The sequence below is a fragment of the Rhinolophus ferrumequinum genome, chromosome 22 (assembly GCF_004115265.2).
Source record: "Rhinolophus ferrumequinum isolate MPI-CBG mRhiFer1 chromosome 22, mRhiFer1_v1.p, whole genome shotgun sequence".
Lineage (NCBI taxonomy): Eukaryota > Metazoa > Chordata > Mammalia > Chiroptera > Rhinolophidae > Rhinolophus > Rhinolophus ferrumequinum.
In genome coordinates this window covers 51,735,974-51,754,590 of record NC_046305.1, presented here as the reverse complement: position 1 = coordinate 51,754,590, position 18,617 = coordinate 51,735,974, and the positions used below count along the sequence as shown (strand labels likewise).

Below are 18,617 nucleotides of genomic sequence, written 5' to 3'. Positions count from 1 at the left end.
GAAAATGAGACGTCTCCTCTTGCCATCTGTAAGCTTCATGGTATTTTATTCCTGCCCACGGTGACACCCCGTCACAGTGCCCTTTGGCCACTTTCTGAATTGTGCTACAGACCAATGAGGACCAGGTTCCATGGGTCTCTGACGCCCCCCGCAGGTCCTCAAGGCGACTTGCTCTCTTTTTTATGTGACAACATACCAGACTCCACCTTGATAAAGAATTTTGGGTCCAACAATGAGCTAGAGCAACTACAGGTTTCAACATTGTTAAGCTGATTCTAAAATTCATATAGAAATGGAAAATATCTGTAATAGCCAGATATTATAACTTTAAAAAGGAACAAAGTTGAAAATAAATTCAAGACATTTAAGACACTATCAAGAAAGTATCAAGAAAGATAACTAGATCTATAGTACAGAATAGCATCCAGAAATAGACCTATGGATATATGGATAACCAATTTTTGATCCAGGTGCAGACAGTTGAATTGAGAAAGGAGAATCTTTCAATAAACAGTGCTGCAATAATTGGAAACTAATTTCGTGGGTAATTATTGCTCACAAAAAAGGTAAACTGGAGCTCTCTGAGCTGAGATCCAAGCCCAAAGCCAAGTTTATTTATCTCTAATATATCTCTCCTGAAAAAGGACCCTCCAGGCCTACCTGTACTATGTGAGTAGTTACAGAGTTGTTGGTGGGAAAATATTGTGTAATGAGGAGCCAGGAATATGCAATTCTAGTATTCTAATCTCTAGAGTCTTAAAACTTCACCTCAGGGTGGTCTTGGACCGTAGTATATTGGTAAATGTTTAATAAAAAGAGAGGAAGTCCCTCATTTGCAGTATCTGAATGAATACGCCCATTTAGTCAATTTCAAGCTACCACTGTGATATGACTGAATGTGGAAGTTGGACGATATGTGCCTAGTAGTCCCAGCTAGGGTTTCCAGGTGGGAATTCCTGCCCATTCTCAGGATTTTTTTTCTTTTTCCTGTTCTTGAATCCCGAGAAAAGTTGGTCGGAAAATCGGCTCCTTGAACCCAGGTGGTTGGTAGTATCGGCGGACACTTTGTGAAAACGATTCATCGTGGAAAACAGAAAATAGCTTATACCTCGGGATTCGGGAACGGGAAAGCGAAAAAAATTCCGGGCGGGAATTCCCACCTGGAACCCTAAGTCCCACCACACGAATACAATAGAGGTAAATAACCCCAACAGCACAAATAATAGTAAAATAATTAGGAATTTACAGTTTTACGATCGAATACCTTCATTTTTAACATAATTTATTTCATTGTAAGTTTACGTAATTACAACTTTAACAATGGCAGTGTTTAAGAATTGGCTAACCAAATTCTTGAAATTTTAACAATCTGCTCCCATGAGCTTATACAAACCAGCTCCTGGGCGCACGTTCTTTGTAAGGGAAATAGTACAAGGTAACTCCGGGTAACTTCTAACTTTGTGACTCCTAATGAAAGAGAAGGTCCTGGCAACAGTAACACTCGATATATAACACATTCCTTTTAGTGCTCACAACAAACAGGTGAGAAAACAGGCCAGGTGCAATTGAAGAAGAGTCTGTACAAGGTGTCAACTGGTGAAGGGGGAGGGCGTTTGAACTCAGGTCTGTCTCCAGAGCCAGAGATGCCACATCCTTCAAACGTTCCTACGATTTCTATTTCTGTCTCTCTTTCTACTCGAAAAAGCCTGACTTAAGGACTTTCAGCTCTGCGGCAATTTTTAAGGGTGTGCGTGGGAGGGGTGGGGAGAAGACAGAGGAGCGTTTTCAGCGCATAAATACCCTTTGCGCCCAGAACGTTCTCTATCAGCCACTACGAACCAGGGACTGGTCCGTGGCCTACAAGAAAACCCTTCACTCCTACAATTCACGGCGTGCGCTCCCACCCGCCCCCGGCGCCGTAGGTCTTCTGCGGGAGGGACCCAGTCCAGGCCGGGTAAAGGGGGCGAGACACCGGAGGGAAGACGCCGACTCATGCCCTCGCAGCGCGCAGGCGCCGGGACCCAGACGGGCGGGAGGGCGCCGACTCCGGCCTTGGCAGCGCGCAGACGCCAGGGCCGCGGGGCCCCGAGCGGCCACCGCAGGCGGGGCCGCCTCTCTCGCGCCTCCTTCGCCGGAAAGGCCGTGGGACTTCACGGCCCTCTCGGGCCGCCGCCCCTCGGGAGCGCGCGGCCTCCGAGGCAAGCTCCGCCCTCCTCTCACCTAGATTAATAGGAAGAGCGGAAGGCGGGGTGAGTCGGCGGTTGCCTGGGTCTCGGCTGCGTGTCCGCGCCCCCTCGGAGCCATGCTGCGGAGCTGCGCCGCGCGCCTGCGCACGCTCGGGGCCGGGCGGGGAGGCGCGCGCCCACCGGCTGGAAACCCGGGACCCGCGCAGGTGAGTTCCGGGCGCGGGGCGGCGGGAGCGGGTGCTCTAACGGGACTTCTCCGTCAGCTTCACGCCGAGGATGCTGGACAGGGCGAACTGTTTACTCGTCACCACAATCAACAAAAGCTAACCTCAGCTCCAGAGGGACATCCGTGTTGATCAGGGTCACAGGCTCTTCCAGTCCCGAGATGCAAACCACAAGAGATGGACCAGGAAGGTGACTCCCTTTTGAAAGCGTGCAGGCTCTTTGCTCTGGTCAGAAGGTCAAGGAACACAACAACTACGCCTGATACTAATAAAGACAGGTTAAGTTAGGGGCGCCGCCCCTTGGGGACTCCCTCCCGCCTGGGAGCTGCCACCTCTTCTCCTGCCTCTAATAAACTGTCCTCTTTAAAAAAGAAAGAAAGAAAGAAAGGTCAAGTTATTCAAGCAAGGTCACACAGAGAGCACGTGGGAGAGGCGGGTGGGAACCTTGGCGGCCGGCTCGCAGGCCTGCCCTTATACCGCCGAGAAGAGCACTGTCTCGTCCACGGGTTCAGTCCTAGTCCTCTGTGCTTGTCGGGTAATCAGACCCTCTCTCAGCCAAGCTGTTACAAGATTCAAAAGAGATCATGCAAGTAAAGTGTTTAGCACAGTGCCAGGCGGCAGTAGTAAACAAATACAGCCCCATGTTTTGCCTCATTGATGTGTTCAGTTAATATGAACCAAGCCCCAGCAATATGCCAGACTGGTCACTGGTGCTATAAAGATGAGTGTGACCCTTTCTCTCAAGGAGCTCGCAGTCTAATTTGAAAGAAAGGGGTGAAATTGAGAGATTAAAAAAAAATACATACTATGTGCCATCAGGAAGTCCTAAGGGAACCGCTCTGTATAGAGCAAGAACTGAGAGCGATTGTAGCTTTCTTTTAAAGAATAATGAAGTGCAGAAGTGCACATTGGTTGTTGATCCTGTGTCATCTTGCACTTTGGAAAAGAAAGTGTCTTGCGTTCATCTGCAACAAAGGTAATCTCGTTTCCTTAATTATATGCTGGTGCCTTGTAATCTGTGTTGAGAATATTTAACAGTATTTACAGCCTTTGTAAGTCGTGCTTCTTTCTGTTCAGTAACTTTAAAGGAGACGCATGTTTAAAAGTGATTACTTCACAAGCCCCACTTGAAAAATATATAACCAAAGGTCAGACAGCCTTTCCTCTGCTCAGGGCAACAAAAGGTAATGATTGTCCCTAACATTTATTCCTCATATACACAGTTTATGCTCTGAATTTACAGGTGCCTTCCTTTACTTCAAGTATCTCGTAGTTCTCACCTTCTTGAACTGAAACATTCATTATTTGCATTTCTCACAACATCATACTGTTCGTCTGGGGTCCCACACTCAACCTGCCTCACGCTGATAATTCCACTCCTCTCTGCCTCCTGACACACAGAAGAACACTAACAAAAACCTCCTCTTTCTTTTCCTTCTATCCATGGCAATCTTCAGAGTTACCACTCTGGAATCACCCAAGGCTCTTCGACTTTCTCTTCTTCCACAGTCATTTTCCACATCTCTTGGTCCCAATATCCTAAATATCTCTTAAATCGCTTTTTTTATTCCTCTCCACCTAGTTCAGCTTCTAACCATATCTCACCTGGACCTCTGCAGCAGTCTTTTAATTAGTTTCTATGCCATTGCTTCTCACCTTGCAATTCATCTTTTACACCAGAGGGAGGTTTCTAAAACCTGAGTTCATGTCACCGCTTTGCTTAAGATTCCACATGATGGGAAGAAGTATCTTCTCACTCAGGTACCACCTTCATGATTCTTTAAAGACTTCCTTTCTTTAATTAGCTTCATCCTAAGCAATAACATCTGTGAAATCGCAAGTGTGATGTGTTATTTATGTTCTCTTACAATACGTACTGCAGAATACACATATCATCCTTTTGCTGTCTAAAATCCTCTTTCACGTTGCCCTTGGAAACATTGACCTAGAAGATGAAGTCTAGGCCGTTCCTTAAGGTCGAAGAGCCTCTGCGGTGTGATGTCCCTTCTGCTTTGCCATCCCCATCCAGCTGTTGTTCTCTCTGCACCTTACATCCTAAAACTGAAATCCTAGCAGTCCCCCAGCATGTCATGTGGTTGTTTCATCTTTCTATCCCTTTGCTTGGAGCAGCCCTCCTGTTCTCTCCTTAGTGAACCTTTCTATCCTTTAGAAGTCACTCCTCTTTCTGACGTTGTCCCAAAAGTCACTCCCGTGTCTGTATCTACTATTGTTGTAGCATTTTTCACACTCAAGGCCGCCAGCACTTGAAGCCAGGGCCTAAGTCTTCTCTTTGTCTTCCCTGTTCCTGGCACAGAACCAGGGCACATAGAAGAACTAAAAAGGTTTACTGCGTTTAGCTGAATCCCAGATTTTCAAAGTTAAAATCAAATAGGAGAGCCCACAGTCAAGGAAGTTATTCTGATTCCTAACCATCTTCAATTATGTCTATTGCACGGGTCCATAAAAGGACACTGGAACTGATGGAGCCTAGAGATGAGACCTATGAATGAGAAGAGCCCCAAATTTACAACTCCAAATGGTCAGTGCATATTAATTTGTGATTAATCGTGTCTGTTACTTCCAGTGTTCACATACTTTCAAAGCTACACAATTTAAAGTAGATTCTAAGGAAATAATCCAAATAGAGAAAAGGCTATATTCCTAATGTTCCAATGAACATTTTCATTTAAAGCAGCAAAAGATTGGAAACAATTTAAATGTCCAACTGAAATGGTTAAGTAAATTATAGTACCTAAGTTTAAAGGACTATTTTTCTGCTGTTGAAAATGATTAATTGTGATTAAGGACATGAGAGAAAGTGAGCACTAAATAACTTTAAGTGGTGAAGCAGAAAGAAAAATTATATTCCTTATTGAGATTACAAGCATTTTAGGAAAAATTACGTTTTAAAAAACTTGGAGGAAATACATCCAAGTTTTGTTATTGGATATATTAAGATGGAGAAATAATGAGTGGATTTTTTGTTGTTTTTCTTTTCCATATTTTCTGAGCTGGGTTCTGAAGGGATGAGCCAGTCCAAAACCACAGGTGAAAAACAAAGGTACAACTCCTGGGCTGGGGAGTGGCGTGGTCTCCACCCTGCTCACCTTCCCCTCCCTAAATCAAGACTTCTTTTCGTTCGGCCAGGAAGTTTTTAGTTCTGTAGAGTTCTTGAGACAGGCTCCCTGTATTATAACATTGGGCCGGGATTGGAGCCACCCCAGGTGTCAGCAGAAGTCTTATTAGCTGGTTCTTTCATCACAGTACGTTTGGTCTCCCTGTTATAGTTTTGGGGTGCAGTCCAAGTGTTATAGGTACCTTGGATCTGAATGAATCCATGAGGTTGGCTGGAAGTAGAATGCCACAGAGTTGGTAGCTTCTGTGATCTTAAATGTCCTGAGGTTTCTGCAGAAGTCCAAGGAACTGGTTTTCCTTTCTGGTGCCTGTGGCATTCGCTTTGTCCTGCTCCTGCAGGGCCCCTGCCCCTGTCCCCTTGCTGCCTGGGCAAAGTGGTGGCAGTGTTACCAGAGTGTAGGCCCTTTTCGGCGCGGTGTCCAGGTTCTTGGCATCTGGAGCAGAGAATTGAATGAGACACAGAAACACTGGTGAAAGAGAGTTGATTAGAAGCGGAAGTACAGTCCAACAGGATAGGAGCAGCCCACGCAACACCGTGGCTCGAGGAGGCGCTGACTAGCGAGGACTTGGAGTTTTCTTTTCCTTTCTTTCTAGAATGGGCTACTCCTCCCTAGGTGTGGGGCCACTTGATTGACATGAGGCTGTTACGTCGTCTTTTTAGACTGTGCATGTTCCTTCCCAGAATTCAGTCTGTTATAATGATATTAATGAATGGTATGTATGATATTATAATGACGGGATGATGAGGCGAAGGTGAGGTGCAGGTCTTCGTAGCATCTACCGCACAGGTGTGAGTGACCGCTCTAATCTAGGTAGGTCCTCAGAGCGGTTGATGGTTATAGTGGATAAGGGAAAGACTTGGGCGTGGAGGGCAGCTCTTCTGGGCGGTCGCTTTGGTCGCTTTCCATAGGCCGTGTCCAATGTGCAGGAATGTTTGGAGACCCCATTCCTGTCTCTATCTGCCTGCCTTACTTCCCCCCGAGAGGTGTGATCCCTGTAAATCTCTATGGGAAGTTGAGGGACAGGAGATCTCTTCTTCTGTATCTGCTTCCTGCTGAATGTGGTCGTTGTCCCTACCTATTGGGGGTTCACAGAACTCTCGCCCTATCTGATCTTTGATAAGAGGGAGGGGTCTCAAGATCTGCCTGGAAGATCGCGTTGACCTCTTTGGTTGGGATGTACCGGAAGCCTTGCTGCGGCATCATTTGTATCCCATCGGCCCCTAGATGAGGAGAGATCGATTTGGGTTAAACAGAGTTAAAAGTGTTGGCCCACGAAGCAGGACCCAAAGCCATCGAGGCAAGGTGGCTGTGTGACAGAAATTCTGCTTAGCTCCCTGGATCCTGTGGTTTCTGCTCTGGTTAGTCCGGTCGTTCAGGTGGTGGTGTTCACCGAGGAGCTGGGCCGGGAACGGCCTGGAGCAGGGGGCAGGGGACGTCCTATGATTCAGGCTGGGAACAATCTTCTGTTTAAGATTAAAAGGCTGATTTGAAAGACGATTAAAATCAGGAACTAGGGACCTAAGAAACTAGGGAGAGGAGACTTAAAATTCCTATAGTGGTCGGGGCTCTCCCGTATCAGCGGTGCTCGGTGCAACAGAGAAATTGCACGCGTGGAAGCCGTTGTTGCTCTGACGAAGCTCTTGTCCCCCCACCCAACCTCCTCTTCCTCTTTCCCTATGTTCTTTCCGTAATCAGCTCTGTCACCCACTCTGTTGCACAGTTCAGAAACCTGGGATTGGCTTGTGTGTTTCTCCTCTTCCCTCACTCTCCTTATCCAAATAGTCACCGAATTCTGCTTCGTGCACTCATAGTTTCTCACCTGGGCCAGCCCTGCAGCCTCCAGATAGGGCCCCCCGATCCAGTCTTGGTCAGTCCCCTGGTCTCATACTGTGACCAGATCTGTTCACGTTGCTCCCTGTGTAAACCCCTCAGAGCTCTGAGACCATTCAAACCAGCCAGCTCAGTGTGAAGACTTCTTGCAGTCCAGCCCCTGCCTCCATTTCTGCTCGTTCCGTGCACCGAGCTTCTTGTAGGTCTTTGTTTCATCATCTGCAAAATGGAAATCATAGTTGGTGCCCGTTTCACAGGGTGGTAAGGCCCGTCAGAACTGTCTCGTGTCTCCTTGCTTTTGCACACAGTGTTTCTTTGCATACAATACACTTTCTAGCTGCCTAATTTCTGCTTGTCTAATCAGGGTTTAAGTCAGAGAACCCCTCCCTGAACCCTCAGTCTGAGCTGAATGCCTCTCCCATGCGCTCTGGCTTCTTGTGCATACCCCACTGGTAACACTTTTCACATGGAAAAAGTCTCTGTCCTTCATCTCTTTTATTTCCAGTGTCTGGTTCACCTATGCTTGTTTTGAACAATGGAATGGAGTCCACAGACAATGCTGGCTCTGCCAATCACATGTTGGGTGACACTGCGCAAATCCTTTATCCTGTCAAAATCTTCCATTTCACCCACAGAGGTTGGACCCGGTTATTCTTGAAAGTTGCTCCCTCTCCGAAATGACAAGCTTCTGAGAACAGGAAAAGCTGCGACACAGTCTTTAAAAATAGGAGAATGTGTTATGACATAGAATGCCCCTCCATGACTCTTCTTGTCCTTCTGTCTTTCAGAGGTGGTTTTCTTCGGAGAAGCTCTCTGCAAACGACCGCTCGCTCCCCAACCCCAGCTGGAACAAGGACTTAAGGCTCCTCTTTGAGCAGTTCATGAAGAAATGTGAAGACGGCTCCTGGACACACATGCCTTCCTATAGCTATAAAAATACTCTAAGTACTCAAGACTTCACAACTCTTATTCGTGGTAGGAACAGCCATGCTCCCATAAAGGACATTTAAATATCACATATAAAACAGAACAGATTGAAGCGCTAGTTACCACTTGAAAAAGGAAAGAATGTAGTGCAGGGGTTTCTGTAGTCTCTAGTTTGGTGGGCCAAAAATCTCAAGGAATTTTGCAGCTCGTGGGAAGGCATGAAGCCTTGAGCCAAGAATGAAACTGCCTCCCTCCCACCCTGACACCGTTAGCAGGCGTAAAGAAAGGACCCCAGAAAGCTTCCACCCGCGTACTACCGCACCACGGCTCTGTCTTAAGGCTGTTATCAATGATCTCATTTTGTCCTTTATCCCGATATGTGGCTCTGTCACCCTGAGAAGCTCAGGACGCTCAGGTCACCCCCTTGTCTCCCGGACTTCTCACGCCCAAGGCAGCCCCCCCGTGCCTCCAACACACAGACATTACACTTCCTGTTCTTCTGTGTGTGTGAGAGAGAGAAAGAGAGAGAGAGCTTTCTAATTAAGACTTGTTTTTTGGTTTTTTGGGTTTTTTATTAGCAGTGTCAGGTTTTAGGAAAATGAGTGGAAAGTACCCTCCCTTATTACTAACAACTTGCATTGGTTATAATGGATGAGCCAGTATTGATACGTTATTATTAACTAACACTTACACTTTACATTAGGGTTCACTCTTTGTGTTGTACTTTTTGTGAGTTTTCACATTAAAAACTGACAACCTACATGTCCCCAGCAGACAGAAATCCAAGCCAAGTTCTCAGAATGCAAAACAAGACTAACAGGGAAGCAATAATGTTCCCTGGGAGGAGCAGGATTGTTAAGCAGTGGGGACCTAAGAGTAAATTTCCCAGCCATTATTGAAAGAACTCACTCTTACACAAGTTTTTCTCCTTCACTAAGCTGAATTTGGAAAGGAAGGAACAACATAGAATTTTTACTTTGCTCTCTGGGCCTGGCACTAGAGACAAAAATCCAAGAGAGGGGACTTTGGTAAGAACTTTTGCCCTTTGACAGCTTCTGCCAGATTTCCGAGGATCCCATCTGCCAGCTTTGGAGCAAGTGGAGTGTCCCAGCAGGTCCCATCTGGGCTACCAGAAACTATAGGGGAGGAAAAATAATTTTCTTTCTATCCTTCTGAGATCTTGGCTAATAAAAGATAGACTAACAAGAAAAACAGCAGAAGTTTGTTTATTAACATGTATACCTCATGAATACATGGCAGAAACCCAGAGCAAAATGAGTAACTCTTCCTCTCCTGCTTTCTGCTTTCTCCAGTGCTACTGATCTCATGTTTGGTTTCATCTCCCTTTAGATGGAGATAATAATACCCACCTTTACCTACCATTTTAGAAGATGCTATAACGCCTAATTAGATACTTGCATTTAAAAACAAAAACTTGCAGTACCTGCCCTCATGCGACTGGAAGAAGTTCACCATTCTTTCAGATAAACTCAATAATAGTCTCCTCTCCCCCAAGGAAATTCCATTTTTTCAGGGAGATATCAGTGGCTTTCATAAGATTCTCAAAGGAGACCATGACCTACAATGTTAAGAAACACTCGTTTAAAGAGTTTCACAAATGTGGGTAGCTATCGAAATAAATATATTAATTAGATAAATGAGGATAAAGAGACAAACAGAATCTGATCATTTGGACCTGAAAGATCATTTATTCCGTGGATGCAAGGGGACCATCAGAACCACTTAAAAGGGGGTTCTTAGTCTCCATTACTACTTCCTTTTCTCCTGAGAATCATTAGCCTTCTTTCTTACGCCTATTTGTTGAGCACCTTCTGTGTGGCAGACACTGGGCTAGGTCCGGGGGTATAGCAGTGAAGAAAACAAACGAGCTGCCTACCCTCATGGCACTCGCCATCCAGCACTGTCCTTATTAAGCCACTGCTGCTGAAGAGAGGACAGCGCCCTCAGTAGCTTCGGAATGGAGGAGAGCTTGGGAACCAGTGCTGTCATCTAACCTTTTCTGTCTTCTGCTTTCTGCATTAACACAGCCAGTCATCCGGACTTCACCTGATCCCCTCCATTCATGGGGCACTTGGGAAAAGGGATTTTTTCCTTTTGGGGCAGCTCTTAGCATCAGTAGTTTCTTCCTTAGACTGTATTGAGCTTTCACTTGTGACTTGCACCCATGCGTTACATTCTACCGTCTAGGGACGTGCAGAGTAAATATAATCCTCTTCCGTGTAGAATTCGGTACATGCGTCTGACTCCTGCACACCTGCCAAGTCTCGTCACCAGGCCAGTCTTCTCGTTTTCAGACACATCGCCCAGAGGGTAGTTCAGTCTCCTTCATGTTTCCTGGTTGCTTTTCCCAGGACTTGCTTCAGCTTCTCAGAACCCTCAGTGATGCTTTCCACAACTCAGCAGGATGGTCTTTCCATGCAGAATGAGACCTTAGCCCTGGGTAAGGTGCCATGTCACACTGCTGACAGTCACTGACACCTGTGTCTTTCTTTCAAACTGTTTGTTTTCCCATCTTCTGTACCGAAGCACCTGACTTGTTGAGCCTAACTGAAGAGTATATACATGGAAATCTGGGAGCAGTGAAAGAACCTTAGTGTTAGACGTGGCAGATCCTGAGCTGTTGGAGAAAGCTAAGAGCTGGGGGAATGCAATCTTGAAATAGATACGAAAGGACAAACACGCCCTCCTTTAGAGCAGGAGCTCTGTCATTGTTTTGAAGTGACCTGCATTTTGACCCACAACCCAGTACATACAACTTGTGCACAGTTGTGTAATTGAGAAAAACAACGAATGTATTAGTACCTCTATGGGAAGCATTCTGTTTCTTTTTAACATCTGATTATAACTCACTAACTTGATTTCGTGAACCCTAACAGTTCTAACCCCGAGTTTGGGGGGCTTAGAGTCATAGTCACATAGAATGTTAGGCTGAACTAGACCGGTTTCGGACCCAGTATAACTGTCTTCTTCTCAGGCTAAGCTCACATCTGCAAGGAAAACCTCGCTCCCGTTGCACTCATTTTCTTTAAATCCCATTGGAACCACACTTATTCCAAGAAGCGTTTCTGTGTACACCTTGCAATTTTATTCAGTATCCCCTCAGCATTTATACGCCATATTCCTGATGGCCATTCTGAGTACTTGGATGTTTCCTAGGTCCCCACGTAGGCTGTCCCCACTTAGAGCAAAGATACTTTACTCTTTGGGGCCTTCCCATTTCCTTCCATTCTGTATGTGGGTGACCTTTTAATCCGTCATCCATTGACCTGGGATTCTTGCAGGGTACAGGTGGTCAGCTCCTTCATGAATCTGTCTCATACCTCTTTTCATGTGCTCATCTGGCTTATTTCCCTACAGACGGAAAGCTTCCAAATAAACATTTGTCACAAGCCCAGCTCTTCACCAGAAGCTATGAGGAAGGCTTGGGCTTTGAGTACGTGATGTTTTATAATGATGCTGAGAACAGGACAATTTGCTTTTTCCAAGGCGGTCCTTACCTGCAAGGAGCACCTGGGTAAGAATGATAGCCTAGAAACGTGGATCTAAAAGAGTGTTCTCTTATAGTATCCCCTCGTATCCAGAAGGAAGGCATTACAGCGGTAGAGTAGATACATTTATTGACATGGGAAGAGGTTTATAGTAAATTGTTAAATCACACAAGCCTAGGACATAGGGCAGTAGAGTATAATTTGAAAGACTGTATTTGACATGTTAACAGTGGTTTGTCACTAGATGGCCTTAACAATTTTATACTTATTTCTCTTTTTGATTCTGTGGATCTGCATTTCCTAAATTTTTAAACACTGAGGTGTATAGTTTGATGAAAACATAACATACATTTTCTAAATGGCATTTTAGCTTTTTGCCTGCGTGTGATCTGATCACCATAAAGTTCTGCTTTATTACAAGTGCTTCACTATCGTGGCGTGAACAAAGTAAAGTCGGGGACTTGGGTATTTGAGGAGATTTGACATTTAGTACACTGCACGCGAGCTAAATGGACCTTTCATAAGCAAATTACGTGGAGATGCTTGGATAATTTTTCTCACTCTTGAGAGGCTGCCTTTTCAGACCTGCAACATTTCTCTTTCCCTCCTATTGTAACTAGGTTCCTTCACGGAGGGGCCATTTCCACCATGATTGATGCTACGCTCGGCACGTCTGCGATGATAGCTGTGGGAATTGTCATGACTGCCAACCTCAACATCACTTTTAAAAGGTAAAGTCGTGGGTATTCGCTGCTTCTTAGCAGCGGCTAAGGTCACCGGCCAGGTTCCCTAGCAGCAGACCCTGAGACAAAGATTTGTGTGCAAGGGATTATTGCGGAAGTGCTCCCAGAGGAAGCTGGCCAGGACCAGGGAGGGGAGGAAGCCAGCCACGGCTGACCTCAGCCCTGCGAAGGGGAGCGTCAGCCTGGCCATACCAGGAACTCTGGGGTGAATGTGTGCCCCAGAATCGCCCCGGCAAGGGACCTCAGGCAAGGGAGCTGGAGACGCCGTAAGTCTCACACATCAGTCACGGGATACGTCATAGGAAAACCCTATCCCGGGGACCACAAATTCCCACCCTCTTCTGGCTCTCTGCGTGTGAGCAACGCAGGCTGCAGGGGAAATAACCAAAAAACAAAGGTGAAAAATCATGGAAGGGGATCTGAGGGGAGCACCAACATCCATTAGGTAACAAAACCTAAGTTGCCCATAACTTCACACAGAAATAAAAGACGGCAGCAAGGTGAGTGTGGTATTCATCAGAAACAAAGCTCAGTCTGGCCTCACTCAGCTACCCATACAGTCAACAAAATGGTATGGACGCTGGACAGGAATAGAGCAAGGGCGATCGGGCAGAACAGAGTTTAAGGTCAGAGTTCAATGGATGAGGTCTCCAAATGAGGTTTTGTGGGTTGTTACTCCCCACAGTCGGGGGCCTCTGAGTTACCCGACAGCTCTATTTTATACCCCAGAGAGTCGTATGGCTTACATGGCAGTTGTCAGAGAGCGATGCTTCCACAGATTATGGGTTTGTTTACTATAAGGAGTCCTTAGCCAGGCATATCTTACTCAGGTCATTCTGTAGGAAAGGCCTCTTTCCCCTAGTAAATATCTTTAGTTTATTTCAGGGCTCAGCAAAACTTGTTCTGTAAATATTTTATGCTTTGTGAGTCATACCATCTCTGGCACAACTACTCAGCCGCCATTGTAGCACAAAGCAGCTGTAGACAATACATCACTAAATCGGTATAGCTGTGTTCCAATAAAACTTTATTTACAAAACCAGGCAGATGGCCAATGGGCCGTAGTTTGCCACCTCCTACTCTATTTCCCTGGAGGCCTTGTTGGAAAAAATTAGACAAGGTCCCTTGCTTCCTTTTCTCTCTCTCTCTGTCTCTCTCTCTGTCTCTCTGAATTGGAGGCCAGCTGCTTTAACTTCTTCCTCCCCAGCTGCCAATAAAAATGTCAAAATAAAAATGTCTCAAACAGGCTAAAAATGTATCATGTAAAAGAAGTCTAAAAGAAGCCGTCCTGGGCTGGTGTATCAGCTCCCTGGCTCCCAGAGATTCGGGCTCTTTCCAGCTCACTTTTGCACAGTCCAGAGTAGCAGCAAAAGCCATCACGTGTCCTGGGCAGCGGAACTGAGGAAGGGGAGAGGAAGAGCCGTCTTTTCTCTGTTAAGGAGACATCCCAGAAATACTGCGTGACACCCCCATCTAGTCTCATTAGTGATGAGGGAGATTGGCCAGGCGGTCCCTTTACTGATACCATTGTGGCCCCCAATAAATTCAGGGTCAGCAGCTAATACAACCGCAGACATAGTAATAAATCCAAACTTACAAATGACACGCTATAAATTTTAAATACTGAAGCATCAATTGAAAACAAAATCAAATTCTCCTGAATACTTAAGTAAATAAAATAACAAGCCTAATATAGTAGTTTTTCCAAATGCCTCACACATAAAATTACCTCTCAATGATTACACAACTTATTATTTCACCTACACTTAACCTATTAACATTTTCATTCTGGGTTGATGAAGTTTTTCAGGATGTCAGTACTTACACATTTTTCTGACATTAGAACACTCCTTCTTACAACCTCCCTAGGTTTCCAGTAATTGTTTCAGGCCCTAAGGAAACCATCTTAGATCAGCTGAATTTGTAGGTTCTGGCCTGTCAACCTAGAGATTCTTGATGGGATAGGATTTTGCCTTTAAATGTGATTGAAACACAAGCCTGCACTCATGGGGCTAAGCCCCCCTTGTGGTCAAAGTTTCCTTACTGAGAGGAACTTTCCAAACCTACACCTTTTCTTGCAACCTGCTACTTCCCCTTTTTTAGGATCCACGTCCAGTCCATCGTGATTTTATCACGTATTTCCTGCTTTGCTTTACTGCTTACCCACAATTAAATGCTTCTCATTTAATTAGCAGGCGTTCTGTCTCCCAGGAGACAGGACATGAGTCTGTAGTTTTCTCCCGGGAATATTCAGTGTGGCAAGACATTCACCACCCTTCTAGCTGGTTATTTTCTGTAATCAGTCCTTTTTGTTAAGGGGACAGTGCCTGCATTTTCTGGAATTGTTGGCTTCCTCACAGTTCTCTAGCTGTTGGTGCAGGGGAGGGAGTCGTGGGGGTTCTTAGGAGACTGTGCAGGACTCTGAACCCCCAGATGGCATTTGTCTGTGGTGTACGTCCACTGAATGTGTCGAGGTGTTCTTTTCACCTGTCAGCTCATCTGCCTAAATGTTACTTAAATTTACTTAAATTTATACTCTATAAATATAGTGGTTATACTGTTTTGTATTTTCTGAGATACTTTCTCTTTGCCTCTTATTAATCGAGGGCTCTTTCCAATGCAAGGGATAGAATTCTTAACTCACACACTAGCTTAAGGAAGAAAGGGATTCTATTGGCTTATGTGGATGAGTAGACAAGTGGCTGGGAACAGGTGATTAGAGATGTCAGTAGTGTCTCGGCCACGCTTTCCTCTGGGTCTGCTTCATTCTCCGTTACCTTTCCCAATGTGCTGCCACAATGGCCACCAGGCAGGCTTGTATCTTGCAAGCCTGACAGCTCCAGCAGGAAAAGAACACAGCCCCAAGGGCTCCGGTGCAAGTTCCAGGACTGACCAGTTCAACCAGTCACTGTGTGTGGGGGTGAGGAGGGTCCACTGTCAACTCCAGTCAACCTACAAGGGCGAAGAATGTCTGTGTGAATGAGAGAATGAAGTGAGGGGTAAGATAGATAGAAGAAGGGAGTAATGTTAGTAGAAAACGGAGATGTTGGGCAGGCAGAACACCTGTGTCCCCTGGGTCTTAGTAAATCTTGAATTGGCCCAAGAAAAGAGCAAATTTCGGTCGTTCTATGGAGAGTTTGGGGAAAAAAGCAAATGGGAGGGAAAACTCACAGTGATGCGAGTAACTTTCTTTCCACCTGGAGTAGTCCCTTCATCCACATGGTGGCGCTAGAGGAGCGCAAAACACATCTCCCTGCTGGGTTGTTTCTGCCAGCTAAAATGTCACCTTTAAAGAGAGAGCTTTTTCCTTATGGTACTCTTCACCAGGATTCCCAAAAGTGACTGTAGCCACTATGTAGTCCCATGTAGCTATATAAATTTAAATAGAAATTAATTAGGATTAAATAAATTTAAAGATTCAGTTTCTCATTCACAGGAGCCACATTTTGAATGCTCAGCCACCCGTGACTGCCATATTGCACAGCTCACATATGGAATGTTTCTGTCGTCACAGAAAGTTCTATCGGGCAGCCCTGGCTTAGCACATTAAGCTGTTACCAGCAATTTGTTGTTACTACGTGTCTTTCTAGTGAGTTACTCTAAAAGGTTTGGGTGAGAAATTTTGATTATGAGATAAGCTGATAGGGACCATCCCACGGCCCTGTTTTTATTTCTTTAAAGGATTTCAGCGCCCTTCAGACTTTGCTCTGGGCCTTCAGATGGGACGACCTGTGCCATCACAGACCTGGCATCCCTGGTGATCCTGAGCCTAACCCAGGAGGACAGTTGGGGACCAGGTGCCCAGGGGCCACTTGAGAGCAGTGGTGCATGGGAGGAAGGGGGCGTGAGTGGCTGCTGCCCTCAGCCCTTCAAGGAATGTTCCAAGATCGTGGGCACCAGCTGACTTGTCACTCACCCTTATCTTGCACGTGGTCATCTCTCAGTGCTACATACATCCAATAAAAACTGATTTTTTTTTGCCTCTTTTTTCTTCTGCAGACCTATCCCCCTTGGTTCCGCTGTTGTGATAAATAGCCAAGTTGATAAAATTGAAGGAAGGAAAGTGTTTGTTTCCTGTAATGTTCGAAGCGCTGATGAGAAGACCGTATACACAGAGGCGACAAGTAAGAAGCTGCCACTCCCCTTTTTTGGTTTAGTTTGGTTTTTTTAGTTTTGGGAGGTTTGTTTGTTTGTTTGTTTTTCAGGGTGTTTCTGTTGTTGCTTTTGGGGTTGTTTGTTTTGCTTTGGTTTTATAAGCCACACATGCCCAGAAATTCTTAATTCCCTGTCATTCAAAAAATAAGTTAAAGGTATTCCTTACACATGCTGGTAGGGAGTTATTTGCCAAAACTTATCAAAGTTACAAAGTTCTGTACCCTTTCACCCATTTCCAGGACTCCGTCCCACAGGTGTGCCAACATGGTTATAAAGTGGAGTCTCCGTGTAATTTTGATTGCATTTCCCTGATCATATATGCAGTAGAGCATCTCTTCATATATTTATTAACCACATTTTTTTCCCATTCTGTGGAATTCCTGTTTGGTCAGCCTCTTTTTTGTGTGTGTTTTTCCCCCTTATTTTTATCTGATTTATAGTTCTTTATTATTTTACGTTAAACTCATCTTTTTATTTGATATATAAGCTGCACATATCTTCTCTCAGTGTGTACGTTGTCTTTTACTTGCTTTAAGATATCTTTCTTAACGAACAGCAGTTTTTAATATTATTGTGGTCCCATTTATTAAATTTTTTCCTTTGTGTTTAATGCTTTGTGTGTCTTGTTTAAGAAATTCAGTTTTTCCCTAAGTATCAGCTGTTTGCAGGAATGATGGAGAAAAGAAGCAGGAGGAAGATCATGAATAATTTGAATCCATTGTCAGTTTAAAAACTCCATTCCAGGCTGTGGTTTATACTTCCTGTCTTATTCAGCCTTTCTGTATCATAAAGGTACCAGATGGCTCAGTTGTAATTTTACTTCCTTTCACGTCTCTGACTATCTCTAATGGAAGCAGTAATGAACCATGAAATGACCAAGTGGTGGCGAACCTGGTTACCCAGGGAAGACAATACAGTATGGAGATAGTCAAAAGTTGAGTCTTAATTTGGCTGAAAAAATGAGAGCTAGACTGAGGGTGCAAATATGAATCTAAATGCCTTTCTTTGATTATATGTATTTCTACTTAGAGAAGTCCCATCACGTTGAAGTCAGTTGACTTATAATCCTCTTCTGTTTTTTTTCGTTTGTGTAGGCTTATTTATAAAGCTGGAGCCTGGAAAAAGTTTGACATAGAAGAGCTTCTGGTGAATTCGACACCACTCTGCGTAAGGCTCTCCTTCCTCCAGAAGAAGCCGTGGTCCCCAGTCCTGCCTGCTCACCCACTGTTGAGCACCCCCATAGGGTGGAGCCTGATATCACTGCCTTCCTGAATGGTCCCCTGAATACAACTCTGGGAGCTCTGTTTCCACCTTCTAAACTTTTCATACAGAAACACTTCCTGCGAGAGTGTCAGCAATTCCTGGTGTCGCCTTAGGATAAGTGTCTGGTTTTCCTGAAATGTGATATCTGCCCCACTGCAGACTGGAGGAACAATTCTTATTGAAACTTTCACTGCAAACTTGGAAATGCCAGAACACCAAGGAAGGAATAAATATGTGGGTGCATATATGTGTGTGTGTGGTACGAGCGTGCATGCATGATCAATTGCAAAGCTAGTTTTTTGTTGTTGTTAATTATCATTAGTTTCAGGTGTACAAAACAGTGTACTAGTTAGACATTTACACCCCTCACAAAGTGATAACCCCCTCCTCCTATCTCCTACCCCTCTGACATCGTATACAGCTGTTACAATTCCATTGACTCTATTCCCTACGCTGTACTCCACATCCTGTGACTATATATATATACATATATATATATATGTATATATATATATATATATATATATATATATATATATATATATATAAAATAGTTGACACACAGTATTATTCAGCTTCAGCTTCAGGTATATAGTGCAATGATCAGGCATCTACACCGTCCAGGAAGTGGTCTCCCTAATAA

At 44.9% G+C, this 18,617-nt stretch overlaps 1 protein-coding gene across 2 annotated transcripts; it reads left to right on the top strand.

Annotated features, from left to right (window-relative positions):
* The first annotated feature begins 1,432 nt into the window (after positions 1–1,432).
* THEM4 (thioesterase superfamily member 4) lies at positions 1,433–18,376 on the top strand. Of its 2 annotated transcripts, none has more exons than XM_033093579.1 (6): positions 1,433–2,392; positions 8,166–8,322; positions 11,683–11,839; positions 12,434–12,544; positions 16,556–16,680; positions 17,806–18,376. In XM_033093579.1, the coding sequence occupies exons 1-6, from the start codon at positions 2,303–2,305 to the stop codon at positions 17,844–17,846; spliced, it is 681 nt and encodes a 226-aa protein (XP_032949470.1). In that variant the 5' UTR covers positions 1,433–2,302; the 3' UTR covers positions 17,847–18,376. The 2 variants fall into 2 exon arrangements, with proteins under 2 accessions (XP_032949470.1, XP_032949469.1); XM_033093578.1 differs by having other exon boundaries at positions 1,442–2,392; positions 8,166–8,352; positions 17,806–18,372.
* The last annotated feature ends 241 nt before the right edge of the window (positions 18,377–18,617 follow it).

Coding starts and splice junctions, on each gene's coding strand:
- THEM4 (XM_033093578.1), top strand. CDS start 2,303: ATGCTGCGGAGCTGCGCCGCGCGCCTGCGCACGCTCGGGGCCGGGCGG. Junction 8,353..11,682: donor CTTCACAACTCTTATTCGTG/GTAGGAACAGCC, acceptor ATTTCCCTACAG/ACGGAAAGCTTCCAAATAAA. Junction 11,840..12,433: donor TACCTGCAAGGAGCACCTGG/GTAAGAATGATA, acceptor TATTGTAACTAG/GTTCCTTCACGGAGGGGCCA.